General features: G+C 52.8%; 2 protein-coding genes across 3 annotated transcripts in view; one reads left to right on the forward strand and one right to left on the reverse strand.

Annotated features, from left to right (window-relative positions):
• Window positions 1-4,303, forward strand: part of Alg1 (ALG1, chitobiosyldiphosphodolichol beta-mannosyltransferase) — an 11,471-nt gene extending 7,168 nt beyond the window's left edge. For both annotated transcript variants that reach the window (XM_005349277.3, XM_026780864.1), the window contains 5 exons: window positions 73-132; window positions 970-1,080; window positions 1,847-1,961; window positions 2,979-3,054; window positions 3,770-4,303. In XM_005349277.3, the coding sequence (XP_005349334.1) occupies window positions 73-132; window positions 970-1,080; window positions 1,847-1,961; window positions 2,979-3,054; window positions 3,770-3,901 (494 nt within the window). In that variant the 3' untranslated portion in view covers window positions 3,902-4,303. The remainder of the gene's footprint in view (window positions 1-72; window positions 133-969; window positions 1,081-1,846; window positions 1,962-2,978; window positions 3,055-3,769) is intronic.
• Window positions 2,768-13,440, reverse strand: Eef2kmt (eukaryotic elongation factor 2 lysine methyltransferase). The gene is made up of 9 exons (XM_005349275.3): window positions 13,345-13,440; window positions 10,492-10,554; window positions 8,873-8,953; window positions 7,904-8,005; window positions 7,478-7,611; window positions 7,134-7,399; window positions 5,986-6,132; window positions 4,474-4,594; window positions 2,768-2,787 (listed from the first exon to the last, which is right to left on the reverse strand). Exons 1-8 carry the CDS (start codon window positions 13,438-13,440, stop codon window positions 4,476-4,478), a joined length of 1,008 nt encoding a protein of 335 aa, XP_005349332.1. The 3' UTR covers window positions 2,768-2,787; window positions 4,474-4,475.
• Window positions 13,441-14,882: the final 1,442 nt, after the last annotated feature.

Genomic DNA, 14,882 nt, shown 5'->3' on the forward strand with positions numbered 1-14,882 from the left:
CCCCCCCCGAGAAGCAGCTTCCCTGTTACACTTACTTATTTTTTCTTGGTTGGTGTATTTTTTTTAAAACAGAGTTTGAACAACTAACACTCAGTGGAGACAGCCTTCCTTCCCTAGTCTGTGTGATAACAGGTACGATGGGAACACCATGTCATATTTTTAGAAGGGCAGAGGGTGGCAGAAGAATGGGCATATGGCCTCTAGAGGACACCTTTGTAGGGCACTGTTAGTAGTCATCTCAGTTCTCCAGGGTAATTTCTCCCTTCCTCCTCGAGACCTTGCCCAAGCTAGGCAAGTGCTCTACCGTGGAGCTACATCCCTATCTGTAGTTTATCTGTGTGGAGAGAGGGTCTTGTAGGTTGTCCAGGCTGGCCTTGAACCCACTCTGTAGTCCAGGCAAGTTTTGATATGCTAACCTGCCTCAGAGTCCCAAGTAGCTGGTACAGGACTGTATCACCATGTCCCTAGGGGTATAGGTTCTACATCTACTTGATAAATAGGGAACCTGTGGCTCAGAAAGGACTCAAGAGTTCAGATTTCAATCTGGATGATACTTAGACCAAACTCTCCCCTTTCCCAGTGCTCTCCCAGCCTCTGTAGTTCAGAAGCAGTGTGTCCCCTGCCCAGTCACAGGGTTAGGCAGCTCCCTCCTCCTGCTCCCTCCCAGTCAGGTTCCTAGGGGATCCTGGCATGCTAAGGAAAGTCCCTGTATCACTTGGTGCAGGTGGAGATTTGGTGTCCGTCTTGTTGGCACCCTAGCATTTATCTTAGGCCCCTTTGCAACCTGCAGCCCTGTGCCAGCTGGCTGTGCTGTGCTTAGTGTCTTGGCCATGGAATGTCAGGGCCTGATGGGGCCACTGGTGGGTGTGGTTTTGGGAGAGAGTTGTCAAGTGTCAGCTGGAGCAGCAGGACCTGCCCAGTGGTAGTGATGGAGAGTGACAGTGTTAGTGACTTTTATTCTCTGTGAAGGGAAGGGACCTCTCAAGGAGCACTACCGCCACCTCATCAGCCAGAAGCACCTCCGGCATGTCCAGTTCTGCACCCCATGGCTGGAGGCCGAGGACTACCCCCTGCTTTTAGGTGAGACAGAGTACAACACTATCCCACAAGGGCAGACTGAGCTCCTTTTTGCCCTGTAATCTTTGTACCCTAAGGTAGCCCTGAGTTTGCAGCACAGCCTCCTGCCTCAGCCCCAAGTACTGGGGTCATAGGTGTGCACTGGCGTGTCTGGGTTTTGTTGTTTGTTTTTTGAGACAGGGTTTTCCTGTGTAGTCCTGGCTGTCCTGGAACTCAGACCAGACTGGCCTTGAGCTCAGAGAACTATCTGCCCCCTTACCTCCTAAGTGCCGGAATTAAAGGCATGCGCCACCACTGGCTACTTTGTTTTTTAACTTAGAGGAGTTGGCTCTCTCCCTCTATCCACTATGAGGTCCAGAAATGGAACTCAGTGTCAGGCTTGGGAGCACTGTCACCTGCTAAGTCAAGGCAGCCACCTTTAGTTATTTTTAAGTGGTCACTGGGTAGTATTCTTAACAAAGCTGAATGAACCACAATCATAGCCAGAAACTGCTTATCACAGTGATTGCCTGGGAATTTTCTCTTTGAAAATGAATTATGGCTAAGAAGAAACAATAAATCAATACAAGTAAAAACAAAAACGAGTTTTAATCATTAGGCAGTGGGAGACAGGACCCAGTGGTCAGCCATGGTTCTGCCTCTGGTCAGGCTGCCTGACTCCTTGGTCAGTTTCAGTCTGACAGGGACAGCTTCTGATTTCCCTTCCTTGTCTAGGGGTCATTACATAGACCCAGGAGAATGTGCCCTAGTGTTCTGACTGTCTTTGCAGGGTCAGCGGACCTGGGTGTCTGTCTACACATGTCTTCCAGTGGTCTGGACCTGCCCATGAAGGTGGTGGACATGTTTGGGTGCTGCTTGCCTGTTTGTGCCGTGAACTTCAAGTGGTAGGAACAGATACCAAGCTACACCTGGGCCATATTCTAGATCAGCAGCCGGGGGCCCTGTCCTATGGTTGGGCTGAACCCTAGTGAAGGATAGTCAGCTTGGGGCATCCACACCATGCTAGTCACCCAGATACCAAATGTAGCTAGGATGTTGGAAATATTAGTACATGCCTGTAGTCTGGAGGCAGAGGCAAGAGGATCCCTGAGCTTGAAGCCAGCCTGTGCTACCTGAGTTCCTGTCTTGGGAATGTTATAGCAAGGAGCATATTGATTGTGTCTGTATCAGAATGTAGCTTTCTTGTCCTTGTTCCTTGCTGGGATGTAGATACCATCTAGAGAGGATGTGAAGCATGGAGTGGGGTTCACATGGATCACATGCAAAGCAGTTTACACAAGGAACCACCTGTGGATATGAGAGGGGCTCCAGGAATATGTCCTGCACAGATAGAGGGACGGGGTGGCTGGAGTTTGTTCATGGTTAACATTCTACTCAGGCTCCTGTTGTGAGAAGGGAACAGGGGCCAGAGCTGCCTGCAGTCGACTGGGTTTACATCCCTCTGTTCTGTGGCTCGTCTCTCAATTGGATGGGAACCATCCACACCAGCGCAGTTCTGGGACTCCACTTTCCCTGGCCAGGGTGGATATGAGCATGGAGGCTGCAGCTTGACAGCTAGAGACCAGCCACAGGATGGAGTTCAGGATGTGATGTGAAACCCGGTGTGAGCCAAGCTCCGGCTTTGTCTGGATCAAATCTCCCAGTGACTCTGAAAAGGTACTCCCGATGCGTAGAGCCAAATACAGGCTTGCTGGGACTCTAGTTCTCAGGCTGGAGTAGAGAAAAAACACAGAAACCATCTTGACACAGAAAGGTCACCTTCCTTTCTCCCAGTCAGCCTGGTGTTTTGACATGTGCTCTTGCAGGCTTTTCTTTCCAAATACTCCATCTCAGAACACTGAGGCCAACCTACCATGGTGGCTCATCTGTGTTCCCATCCTTTCCCCTTGTTTTGTCTGCAGTTTGCATGAGCTCGTGAGACATGGAGAGAACGGACTGGTTTTCAAGGATGCGGAGGAGCTGGCAGCACAGCTGCAGGTAGTAGGCCGACTCCCTGGGGGGGTTGGTGGCTTTAACCCTGGCTTTGAGCCAGCACTCTGATCTCTGCTCCTCCACAAGGACAGCTGTGGTGGGACTCTGGGATGTAGACAGGTGGAGGAAGGAAGCAGAGGCCTCCAAGATAGTCTCTCACCCTGCTCTGCCATTCTCAATGACAGGAGCTAGAAGAGCCAGGCACACACATATACTCCTGCCTCCTGTTTGTAAAGATGGGAGCTGTGCTTCCCTCTGGGGAGAGTGGGGGATAAGGGAGTCTCTGCAGAAGTATACTTGTGCTCTCATTTCTGACAAGGGACTTGTTTGTCCTTACGTCCTTGTGAGAACTCTGAAACTCCATCCTTGTGTGGATGGGAATACAGCTGTGGACATGTACAGGGAGACTGGGTTCCTTACTTACAAAAAATGCCAGGTGGGCTGGACTCAGCCTGAAGCCTGCAGTTTGCCAGTCCCTGATAGATACTTCAAAGGCAAAGCTGTCATGGCCTCCATTTTAACTGCACCTGCAGTTGTGTTAGGGGTGGTAGAGGGAGGGGAAGACAGCAGGTGGAGGCTCATGCCCCATCGCAGGACTGTGGGTAAGTAGATTGATTCTTCAGGTATCCAGTGACGGGAGGGGCACTGCTAGGCATGAGCAAGGACCTGACATGGAGCTGGGTGCATAGGGAGCTGAATTCCAGTCTTCCTTTTCCTGTAGATGCTTTTCTTAAAGTTTCCTGACCCTGATGGAAAGCTAAACCAGTTCCGGAAGGAACTCCGGGAGTCGGAACAACTGCGGTGGGACGAGAGCTGGCAGCGGACTGTGTTCCCTTTGGTCACTCACAAATGACCTCCAGGCCAGAGGCTAGGGCCCTGCCCTCAGGGTGTGGAGCTAGGTCCAGGCTCCATCCATCCTGTACCTGCCCTTCCAACCAGCACCTGCTCCACTTGTCTCTGGTGGGATGTTGAGTGCCCCCTAGTGGCCAGAAGCCCAAGGACTGGGAAATGGACAACTGGGAAAGTGAACAATCTGGCAGCTGCTTCATCCCATGTCTCTGAGAAGCTCTTCTCTCTGGTGACCTGTAAACCTCTCCGTCCCTGGATTTTTGTCTCCGGACTTTCACATTCCTTATGTTCTGGTTCTTTTGGGCTGCCATGAGCTCTGGGATATCATGTGTTCACTGGGATTGGCTGAGCAAGGCCTGAGCTGTCTGGCAGGACAGTCATACTTGATAAATTCATGTTTTTATTAGCACAGTAGAAATGCTTGCCAAGAGCCCATGTCCACTCCAGATGAGCTGCTGAGGACAGGCACTACACTCAGCCTGTGCTTACTGTCCATTTGTGCTTTGCTATTAACTTCCCTGCCCAACAGAAGCCTTCCCAGCTTTCCCACGACAGCAATCTCGCTTTACCAGTCACCTTCAAATACTGTGATGATGGCTCAGCACGAGCTTCAGGATTACGATGGCCGAGTGCTCTTCATAGGGGAACAGTTTGCTGGCGTGAGGAGGCACTTCCTCCCAGTAGATCCCTGCACGATCTAGACGGAGAACAGAGACCTCAGGAGGGCAGTGTTGGGTACAGGAAGTCAGTCTGTTAGTGCATGGCTGTTGACACAGGTGTGCATTCGAGCTGATTTACTTGGGCCACAGGTTTCTAGGCCCATGCAGATGCCCTAAGGGTCTGTGTGTGGGCCCACTCAGTCTACAGGAGATTGGCAGGGTTCTGCTCTGCCATTTCCCACTGTATTCCCGTAAGGCCCCACAAACCTCCTGTCTCTGTCTCCAGCAGCACTAGAGTTACAGGTGCTGTGGCCACAACCCCACTTTTTATCCCCCCCAAGACAGGGTTTCTCTATGTAGCCCCAGGTGTCCTGGAACTTGCTTCATAGACCACACTGGACTCAAACTACAGAGATCTGCCTGCCTCTGCCTCCCAAGTGCTGGGATTAAAGGTGTGTGCCACTACCTCCCAGCTCACACCCAGCTTTTTGCATGGGTGCTGAGGATTCAAACTCAGGTCTTCATGTTTGTGCAGTGAGCACTTCTGCCTACTGGTCTCTCTCCAGCCTGAAGGCGGTAAACAGCAACAGTGTGGCCCCTCTCCCACCACAGTCCCTGGGCTGCCTGGCTTCATGGGACTTGCAAGGACTGTGGGCCGATGCGGTCTCGTCTACATTTCTATTGTAAGTAAAGCTAGGAGTTTAAAGGGCAGAGCACCACAGGCATTGAAATATGCGAGGCCCCAGAGCCCACCACCCGAGTGCGACAGACACAAGTTGGCACACTTCAAACTCCTACCTGAATTTTTAAAAATCTTACGGATGGAATCTGGCCTTGTACATAGTAGGAAGCATTCTACCGCTGAGCTAAGTGCCCTGATCCCATAAAGAGAGTTACTGAAATCAGGAACAGGCTGACTGCTCTGTGGTACTCGATTTTCCTAGGGGAAAATAGATTGCAGGTATTTATGTGTGCATGCACATGTGCGCGCAAGTACATTAGTGCTCCATCAGTGGGTTCTGGGAGCACCGACCTGCTTATTTGCTCTATACTGAAGGGGGAGTCTGTCCACAGATGCTATGGCAGGTGAGTGGACAGCTTTGTTCTGAGTGCCTTAGTGTCTAAAGGGGATGCGGGATGATGGCAGGACAGCTTTCCAGGTGCTGACTGATAAGTGTCAGACTGGAGCACAGACAAGGCTTGTAGTAGTGCCATCTGGGGGCTCTGCAGATGGCAGGGCCCTTATTCCTCTTCTAAATCAACCCGTAGCTTCTCTCTAGTTGCAGAGTGCTCAAACAATGGCTTCCAACTGCTCACTGCCTCTGCAGGCCAGGCTGTGCCTCACAGAACAGATAAGGATGGGATGGGTGCTGAGGAGCAAGGCCAAAGTCAGCCCGACTTTTAAACCCTCCTAGGGTCGGGAACTGACCCAGCTCTGTGATGAACAGCTTGCCCGTGTCTTGGCTGCGAACGGTATAGGCCACGTAGACATCAGGAGCATTCTTCCTCTGGCAGTCGCTGAGCAGCTTCAGGACCCTGACCAGTGACAGTGTCACTTCCCCACAGTATAGCACATCTGCAATGGAAAGGCTGTTATTGAAGGGTCTTCTGTTAGGGTCTGTGCTCAGAGCAAGGGTGTGGGGCTGAGCAGACGTTGGCATGGGGTGAGGGCCCGTGCATCGAGTGGTGGTGTTGAGACTTAGGCTGTTCCATAGGAAGGTGCTGCGGGTGAAATGGAGGAAATCTAAAAGCTTTACAGTGGAGCCTCACCTCCCAACCCCGTGGCAACATTGGTTCCATGCCCCTTGTTCATTTGCTTAGTGAGCAGGTCTTAGCCTGGCTCTGGGGCGAAGTGGGGGGACCTTATTGTGTCAGCTGCAGTGTGGGATGTACTGTTTCTGGTGACCTCTGTTGTGCTAGGGGAGGAAGGATCATTGATGGCCCAGGCAAACACTGCTTTCCAAGATTCCATGCTCTTTGTCATCTCTGAAAGACACAGTACAGGGACCTAGGACCCAAATGTACTGGTGGGAACAGACAAGGCCACATGGCACAGTGATGATAATAACTCCCTGGCATATCTGCATGGAGCCAGCACAGACAGTGTGGCAGGGCCACTCAGCTCCTGTTCCCTGAGTTGGCCTCTGTCACTCCATTTAAACATGACCCAGGATGGTGCTATCAATAGGTGGAGAAGTTGGTTGTGGCCCTGAGAGGACCACAGGCTGCGTGGCCTTTGCCCCACCACGGTGGGGCCGTTTATCGCCAGCAATGGAAGGCACAGTCTTGGTGTGGTGGGTGACTTCCCTGGTGTTCACTCCAGGACCAAAACAGGTGGCCTCAGGGGAAGGTCCTCTAGGCCAGGCTAGTGTGCTGCCCTGGCACCTGTCCTGCCCATCTTACGTCTTCATGTCACAGCAATGAGAGCATCTATTTCCACAGAAGGGTCTGGGGCTCTGGAGCATGTGCTGTGACATCACTTGGTGGCCTAGGGTGTCACTCGGGGGCCCTGCCTGGCCCTGCCTGCAGCACCCATTGCGTCTTTATCTGCCCGGGTGAGCGCTGCTGGGGCATTACCTGCTGCAATGACGACATCTGCCTGGAAGGCAGAGAGCTGAGAGGCTGTCACCTCGTCCCAGTCCAGCTCTGCCACTGTCACCTTCGGGCTGCCTGGGTCAGTGGGAGTGTCGGGCTCTAGGGAGAAGCCGTTGAGGAGCACATTTCCACGAAGCTGCTCTAGCACCTGGCCATGGCAATCGCTGAAGATAAATGCTCTGGGGTGGCACGCCTTGCAAACAGCCAGGCCCGTGAGCCCAGCTCCGCTGCCTAGCTCCAGGACAGTCCTGTGGGAGATGGGGACCTCTGCTCACAACTGCACCAGCCCCACCTGCCTTAGTGCCCCACCTGTGCCCCAAGATTACCTCTCCGTGAAGACTGCTGGGTTCTTGATGGCCCACTCTGCCAGGCAGAGAGCAGCATCCCATGTCACCAAGCCTGTGGTGCCATGGGACACAATGGCTGTGCTCTCAGAGAGTGTGACCGAGTCTCCTGAAGGCTGCAGAGACAGGAAGAATGAACAGAGTTATCAGAGTATTATTGGTGGGTCCTAAATCACAGCAACTGAGCAGCTGAGCAGAATATGTCTATGCTGGAATATACTCAGCAGTAAAAAGAAACCAAGTTGCTACAGCCAGAAATATGGGTGAGCTTGAGGCTACTGTGCTGAGTGAAAGGAGCCATGCCGTGTGATCCCCTTCATCTAAAACTTTTAAAACGACCCAGTCAATCACAGACAAGACTGTGAGGTGCGTGGGGGTAGGAACAACACAATAACATTCATATCATACCAGCAAATAGCTCCGGTGGCACTGGGTGGACTCTTCGGCCATCAAAACCTCTGCCAGCGCCTCGTACAGTGCATCCAAAGGCTCTGTGGGCACAGCCTCATGCTGGGAACAGACGGTGAGCTTCAACTGAGGGCCACACCGACCCTTGTAAATAACCATTCTGTCGCTCGCTTCTATCTGCTCTGAATAGGACCGGATGGCTTCTACAGCATTCATGGTGCTGGGGCTGGAACCCAGGACCTTGTGCAGGCTAGGTTGGTATTCTGCTAAGCCATGCTCCAGCCTGGCTTTTACCAGGGGAAATTTTGGAGTGGGAGATAAGATAGCATATGGACAATTTAGAATTAAAATTAACAAGAGTGCACTGGTGGGTGCCTCAGGGAGAGGTGTGGAGAGTTAGGGCAGGTAAGGCCTAGGCCAGCAGGCAGAGTCCAGGAGAAAGCCACACTGCCTAGGAGAGGTGCCACTGTCCTTAGATGACGTGTTCAAGTGAGCCCCAAGCGCCCAGTGCAGCTTTAAGCTGCCTTTTGGTGACGTCCCTCCCAGTGCTGCGAGGGCCTACAGAGACACTGAGGTGGTAAGGCCTGGAGCCAGGTCGTGCAGAGATCACACCTGTGCTGAGTCTTACAGAGTCTTAAGGTGTCTTACAGAGGTGGGGAAGACACTGCAAACTCCAGCAGGAGTGGGTGGGCCAGCCAGGAAATGGCTGGTGGTGTGGGGGAGGAGGAGGCATCCTTCACTCAGTGGCAGGGATGTCTGGTAGGAGGGAGAACCCGAGTCCAGGAGATGAAGCTGCTGCTGAGAGTCCTGGTCTCTCTCCTACCCTGTCCCACTCTGCCCTCCCTTGATAGCCCACCAGCATCTACCTGCCCCAAGGCAGGGAGGTGGGGCTGCTGGAGCCTGGCAGAGCTCTGGACCTCTGTGTTCCCCTATGTGGCCCAGCCCTGGCAGCCACTGCCCATCACTGACCTTTTTGATGAGCTTTGAGAGAAAGCAGCGCGCATACTTCACAGATGGCAGGTGCTGCACACACACAGGGTGCTTCACAGTCTAGACAACAAAAGACAAGAAGGTGATTGCTACAGAGACATGCCTTTAGTGTCCAAGATGCTTCACATGACTGGAGGGAGCCTGATGTGTTGGGACAATGGGGGTGTGTGCCCCGGGCATCTACAAAATGGAGTCTTTTCTTGAGATGATCTTACTATATAGCTCAGATTGACCTCAAATTTACATCTTCCTGCCTTAGGATTATGGGTATGTGCTGCCACTCCCAATGTAAGATTGAGCTTTAAGTTCTTTCTTTACAACGTTTCTACATAGTGGCACAGCTCCGGACAGGAAGCTGAGTTCACAGGCCCTTTCCTGTCCACCCAGGGAGGCAGGTGGGGATGACACTAGTCTATTGTGAGGGCAAAAGTGGGGTATCTGGCTTCATGGAGGAGGTGAGGGCCCAGTGCAGACCCCCCCAGATACCTGTCCTGGCTATGAGGCCTAGGTGGTGAGGAGGGTTAGAGATAGAGCCAAGCAGGCAAATATGGAAGAGCGAAAGCTCTGCCTAGACAAGAACTAATGACTCAGTGGAAGTCAGGAGCAGGGCAGAGAGGGCCGTGTGGGGTAGCTCCCAAGTGGCTCAAGGAGGTCAGAGGACCAGCAGGAAGCAGGAGATGGAAATGGGCCTGGAGGGAGGTGTAGCTTTCTACCTTGGGAGGACGGCAGGATCCCCTTATGTCTGCCAGAGCTTCCTACTGAGGGTTCATCGACTACAACCCATTGGCTTTTAAAGCAATATGCTCTAATTTTTGTTGGGTTACCCATGGAAGGTTGTAAGACAAAGCCTGACTGCTTCCTCCTTCCTTTCCCCCTTTATCTTCCTTTCTGATAACAGGGTCCCCCAGTATAGCTCATGCTGACTTTGAGTTGGCCCTGGCCTAGGCTCCTTGGGTGGGCTTGGTGGCTGGGGGCATTGATTCAGGAAACCTCTACCCAAAGGCATGTGCATTGCTGAAATCAAATCCCACCTCTGCCTCTGATACTGGGCAGACAAGATGAGCTTTCTTATTTGCCTTAAATGTGAAGAACATATCAAAGCGGTTAACAAATGCTGAAAGCAGCCACCTATCACCTGCTGTCCCTGTAGTTCAGGACTTCCTAGTGGGTGGGCTGGAGAGATGGCTCAGTGGTTGAGAGCACTGATTCCCAGCACCTACATGGTGGCTCACAACTATCTGTAACTCCAGTCCCAGGGAATCTGGCACCCTTTTCTGACATACACGTAGGCAAACACCCCCACATATATTAAAAAATACCCAAAAGTTAAAGCCATATAGAAAAAATGGCATAGTAGCACTCCACAGAGACATAGTCTTAAAAAATAAAAAGGCACCCCCTGGCTTCCCTCATCTTGTGCAGTTGTCTATCTGAATATCTTCTTCATCCATTAAAACCAAACAGCCAGAGCTGTCTGCGGTGCTGACACCCATGTGCATTGCCAACTCAAGTGCTGTATCTTTGTTTTTTTGGGGCATTGCTAGAAAGGGTACAGGTAAGCCTTGGCTCTGCTAATTGGGTATGCTGGGGGCTCTTACCTTCTGCAGAATAGCCAGCAACAGTTCAGAACCTGAGGGCTCCTTTAATTTCTCTTCTAGGCTCTGTTCCGAGGAGAGAGAGTGAGACGTAAATCCTAGGGGGATTGTCTCAGCAACATTACCCCGCTGTGGAATATTCTGATGAAGAGCATCAGTAATCTTTACCCAGGGACCTGGAGCCAATCTGAAGTGGGAGCCACCAGAGGTAAACTCAGTCTGATGTCACAGGCCATGTGGGGCTGAGTATCAGTAGACTAACTCCCGATTCATATCAGCTGTGGCTGTCCTGTAACCACTGGGGTTCCAGCAACTTTGAAGCTGAACTGGTAAACTAAGAATCAGTTACAGCATAAAGGCCTGGAATCTGCCACTTAAGCTAGAATGGAAACTCAGATGTGTGGTGTCAAGCCTGGCCATGCCATCTTTCTCACAGGGACTCAGCTCCAGTCAGGGCAGGTATGTGACACACTACAAGCTGTCATGTCTTCAGAGCATTTTACGATGCTTTGACGCTTTTCTAGTCTTGTCTACACTCAGTCTCATCCCTGTTCACCCCAGTACAGCTGCACCAGCTCCTTTACTGTTCTTAATCACTGCAGCCATGTTTCTATCATAAGACCTTTGCTTCCTGTTCTCCAAGACTATCCTGTGGCTGGCTGTTTCAGGGCTTGGGTAGCAGTTCAAGAGCTGCCTCTTTTGGGAGGCCTTTGATGATGGCCATTTGCCATTTCCTTGCTTGTTCTTTTGAGACAGGGTCTCAGCCTGTAGCTGGGGTTGGTCTCTGACTCACAGAGATCCTCCTACTTTAGCACCCCAAGCTGAGACTGGCTCCCTCACGTGGTTTCGCTTGTTTTCTGGTTACTTATGGTGTCTTGTCTGAGTAGGGCTGGTCTCTACTGTGCCCTGTGTGTAGCTCATGGATGGCAGTCGGTAAGGATTTAGTGACTCACTGCTAGGCAACACTCAGTGTGCTTCCAGAGCCAGATGTGAGTGGGGTCCGTATTCAAGTGCTCCCACAAAGTGAGATGCGGGGTGGGGGGCTGCCTATCTTGGAGCAACCGTGCTAAGGCTGTTAAATCCACAGTTACTGTTCATGAAGAAGTCTTTAGGTTCTCGCTGTAAACACTCTTATGTTCATTTTCCTATAAATAAGCAAAGGCTGCGCAGGGGGTAGGGGGGTAATGCGACTCCCTAATATAGGAGCTATTGGGACTCTCCCTTCCTTCCCTGGCTGCTTTAAGCAAAAGTCAGACAGCAACGGGACTGCATTCATTTTGATGTGCAGATGGGGAGCACGTCCCCTGGTGGCTTAGTGGAAGGATGGCTGGGATGGTACTAAGAGGCAAGGCTGTGATTGGTTCAGACAACTACATAACCTGCTGTGGTGCCTCAAGAAGGGAGTGGACTCTGTCGGGCGGTGGTGGTGCACGCCTTTAATCCCAGGCAGAGGCAGGCGGATCTCTGTGAGTTCGAGGCCAGCCTGGTCTACAAGAGCTAGTTCCAGGACAGGCTCTAAAGCTACAGAGAAACCCTGTCTTGGAAAACAAACAAACAAATGAAGGGAGTGGACTACAAAGAGCCCTCCTGGGAATGGTCTCTTCTTGGTGCAGGCTGAGCTGGTAACATGTCTCCATGTTATAGACACAGAGACAGCAGAGCAGCGGTGGCTGGGCGACTCAACAGTGGCTGGCAGAATTGTAAAAGCAGCCAGGCAGCTGACCGTGGTCAAGAGCTAAGGAACCCCTACTCCCAAGGCCTGCACAAGAGCTGTATGTTTGTAAGGGCTGCTACCAAGGGCTGAGGAAACCCAGCATGTAGGCCTGCTGGGAAGCTGGCAGCCAAAATGCCTCAAGAACTCCGGAGGTCCATAAGGACCAAGGGCGCCCTATATGCAAGAGACCTGCAATTGCTGCTCTTGTCTGCCTACAGCTGGCACAGGAAAACACAGCATGCTCTGAGCTTCTTGTCTGCCTATGATTTCTAGCTGGGAAAAAGAAAAAAGAAAAAGAAGCCCAACTGTTTGGTAGCGAGAGACATTGTATCCCCCACAGTGTTATTTAGATGGCACAAAGATGTAGCCACTTGTAAGGTCCCACAGTATATAATTCATACAGCACATAGAGGTTTGAGTTAGGATTCTTCTTTTTGTAGACCAGGCGGGTCTCAGAGTTTGAGACCCAGAGTGCTAGGATAATTGGCGTGCCACCTCCCACGGTGCTCGAATTCTAAGCAGAAAGTTGGTCTCCCTGGCCAGAGTTTTAGCTCTCACCCTTTCGTACTTAAACGGAGTGACAACGGACCCCAGTACAGTGCACTGTGGGCGACCCTGAGCAAGTGCTTAGCACTGACATCGAACGGGGACCCATAAGCTACAGGGTTCCATTCTGTGTTAAGATCAGAAATACCACTCAAAGAAACCGGGCAGACTTTTGAGGAATACAATTTTACAGTGACTCATAACGGTGAGTTCCTTGCACACGAGTTATCAGCGAGGACTCTCCAAAGGAGCCTCGTGCCCGAGCCGCACGTCCCCAGACCGCCAGGAAGTTCCCTTTTCAGTCTGAACTCCGAGGCGGTTCTGCCTGCAGCCAGCCCTTTGGATGGGAGCCTGGCCTCCCCTTCAGGAGAGCGCGGTTGAAGTTTTCAAAGCTGTTTTGCAGTTGCCAAGATGACCGATCACTTGCTTAAAAAGTCGCTAAAATAAGACAGTCCGGCCCGTGACCCTGGAAGTTCTGCCAGAGAAGGGCCCAGCCTGCCTCCCCAAGTCGGGCAATGAGCGAAGGCGGCCCCAGACGCCCAGCCCGGCAGCCCCAGATGCTCAACCCCAACACCCGCCGTAGGTCTGCCGCCCACCTGCCAGGGAAAGGAGGGAAGCGCACGAGCCGCCAGGAAGCGGCGCTCGAAACTCTGCAGCAGAGACGTGGCCCCCTCGTGGTCCTCAGGCTCCATCGCGGGGCGGGGCCAATGTCGCCTGAAAACAAGCGGAAGCAAGTCCTGAGTCTGAGGAGGCGGGGCAAAGAGGCGGGAGCTGCAGGCGGGGCTAGCCAATACTCCAGCCCAGGAGGTGGGGCATGGGGGCGCCCTGGGGGCGGGGAGTATGGTGGGGCGGGACAAAGGCGGGTAGACAGCTGGGTTCGTGCGCTGCTGTGTCTTGAGAGGCGAAACTTAGGAAAAGGCTAACGCGGATGGCGGGGCGCGTTTCAAACAGGTTCGTGGAGCTGGAGCGGGCAATCTGAAGGCGGGGCCTACACTGGCCTGGGGTGGGGCTTAGAAGGTGGTCCTTGACCAAGGCTGGGGCGGAGTCTAGAGGTTGGAAGGCGGGCCCAAGGTGGGTATGGGGTGGGGCGGAGCTTAGGGGCGGTCCTTGATCGGAATTGGGGCGGAGACTAGAGGCTGGAAGCCGAGCCCAAGGTGGGTATGGGGCGGGTCCGAGACTGAGGTGGGGCGGAGCTTAGGGGCGGTCCTTGACCAGAACTGGGGCGGAGTCTAGAGGCTGGAAGCTGGGCCCAAGGTGGGTATGGGGCGGTTCCGAGACTGAGGTGGGGCGGAGCTTAGGGAGCGGTCCTTTGACAGATTAGGGTACAAGCTCGGACCAGCCGAAGGCGGGGCTGAAGTGCTCGCCTAGTTGCGGAGGCGGATCTTGGAAGTGCTCCTGGCCGCTTGGGATCCTTCTGCTGAGCTCCCGGCCATCCTGTAGGCGGGGTTATGGTCTAGTGCGGGGCTGAGTGGTGCGCGGCCTTGCTTGCTCCTCTCTGGGCGGGTCTCACTCCCGGGTTTTGATCCCGGAGTAGGGGCGGGGTTCGTGCCCACCCAAGCCAGCACAAGTCTCCTGATTCCTGCACACTGGTCTTGGTCCACTGGCACGTGCATTCGGTGTGGGCGGCCTTATCAACACCCTCCCCATCAGCACCGCCCTCTGGGACCCGCCAGGAAGGGCAACCTCAGTCTACTCTCCAGTTTTTGTGTCTGCATCCTAACATCACCTAATTCTTACTAAGCATCTCCAGTATGATTGGTAAGGCCAGGGGCTGCAGCAGTGGGATAAAGCCTATTTGGTTTCTGCCCTCCAGGGTCTGGGGCCTCAAGCGGGAACATAAAACAGTAGCAAGATCTGCGCTGAAGATGAGTGCACAGAATCGCAGGGGCATCCAGCAGGAGTTTCGTTTGATCTAGCAAGGAAAAAGAATCCCAACGAAGAGTGGGAGCTAGCTGCCGCGGGTGGCCGAGTTTTCAAAGTTAACGTGTCTTGCTAGAGTTGAAAGGCAGGAGGCTGGCAAGCTACCCCTGCTGCCCCCTGATTCTGCATTGTCGTTCAAGGCAGAGCAGTTCAGTTTAGCAAATGTTTAAAAAAATTCCATTTGGAAGCTTTCTGAGCCAGCCTGTTCAATATG

The sequence above is a fragment of the Microtus ochrogaster genome, chromosome 7, assembly GCF_000317375.1.
Source record: "Microtus ochrogaster isolate Prairie Vole_2 chromosome 7, MicOch1.0, whole genome shotgun sequence".
NCBI lineage: Eukaryota > Metazoa > Chordata > Mammalia > Rodentia > Cricetidae > Microtus > Microtus ochrogaster.

Excerpts from the sequence above, each read along its gene's own strand:
- Eef2kmt (XM_005349275.3), bottom strand. The coding sequence starts at position 13,440 with ATGGAGCCTGAGGACCACGAGGGGGCCACGTCTCTGCTGCAGAGTTTC. Across the intron at positions 7,612-7,903 it reads GCCACCGGAGCTATTTGCTG|CCTTCAGGAGACTCGGTCAC; the intron begins GTATGATATGAA and ends CTGTCTCTGCAG. Across the intron at positions 6,133-7,133 it reads AGATGTCGTCATTGCAGCAG|ATGTGCTATACTGTGGGGAA; the intron begins GTAATGCCCCAG and ends TTTCCATTGCAG.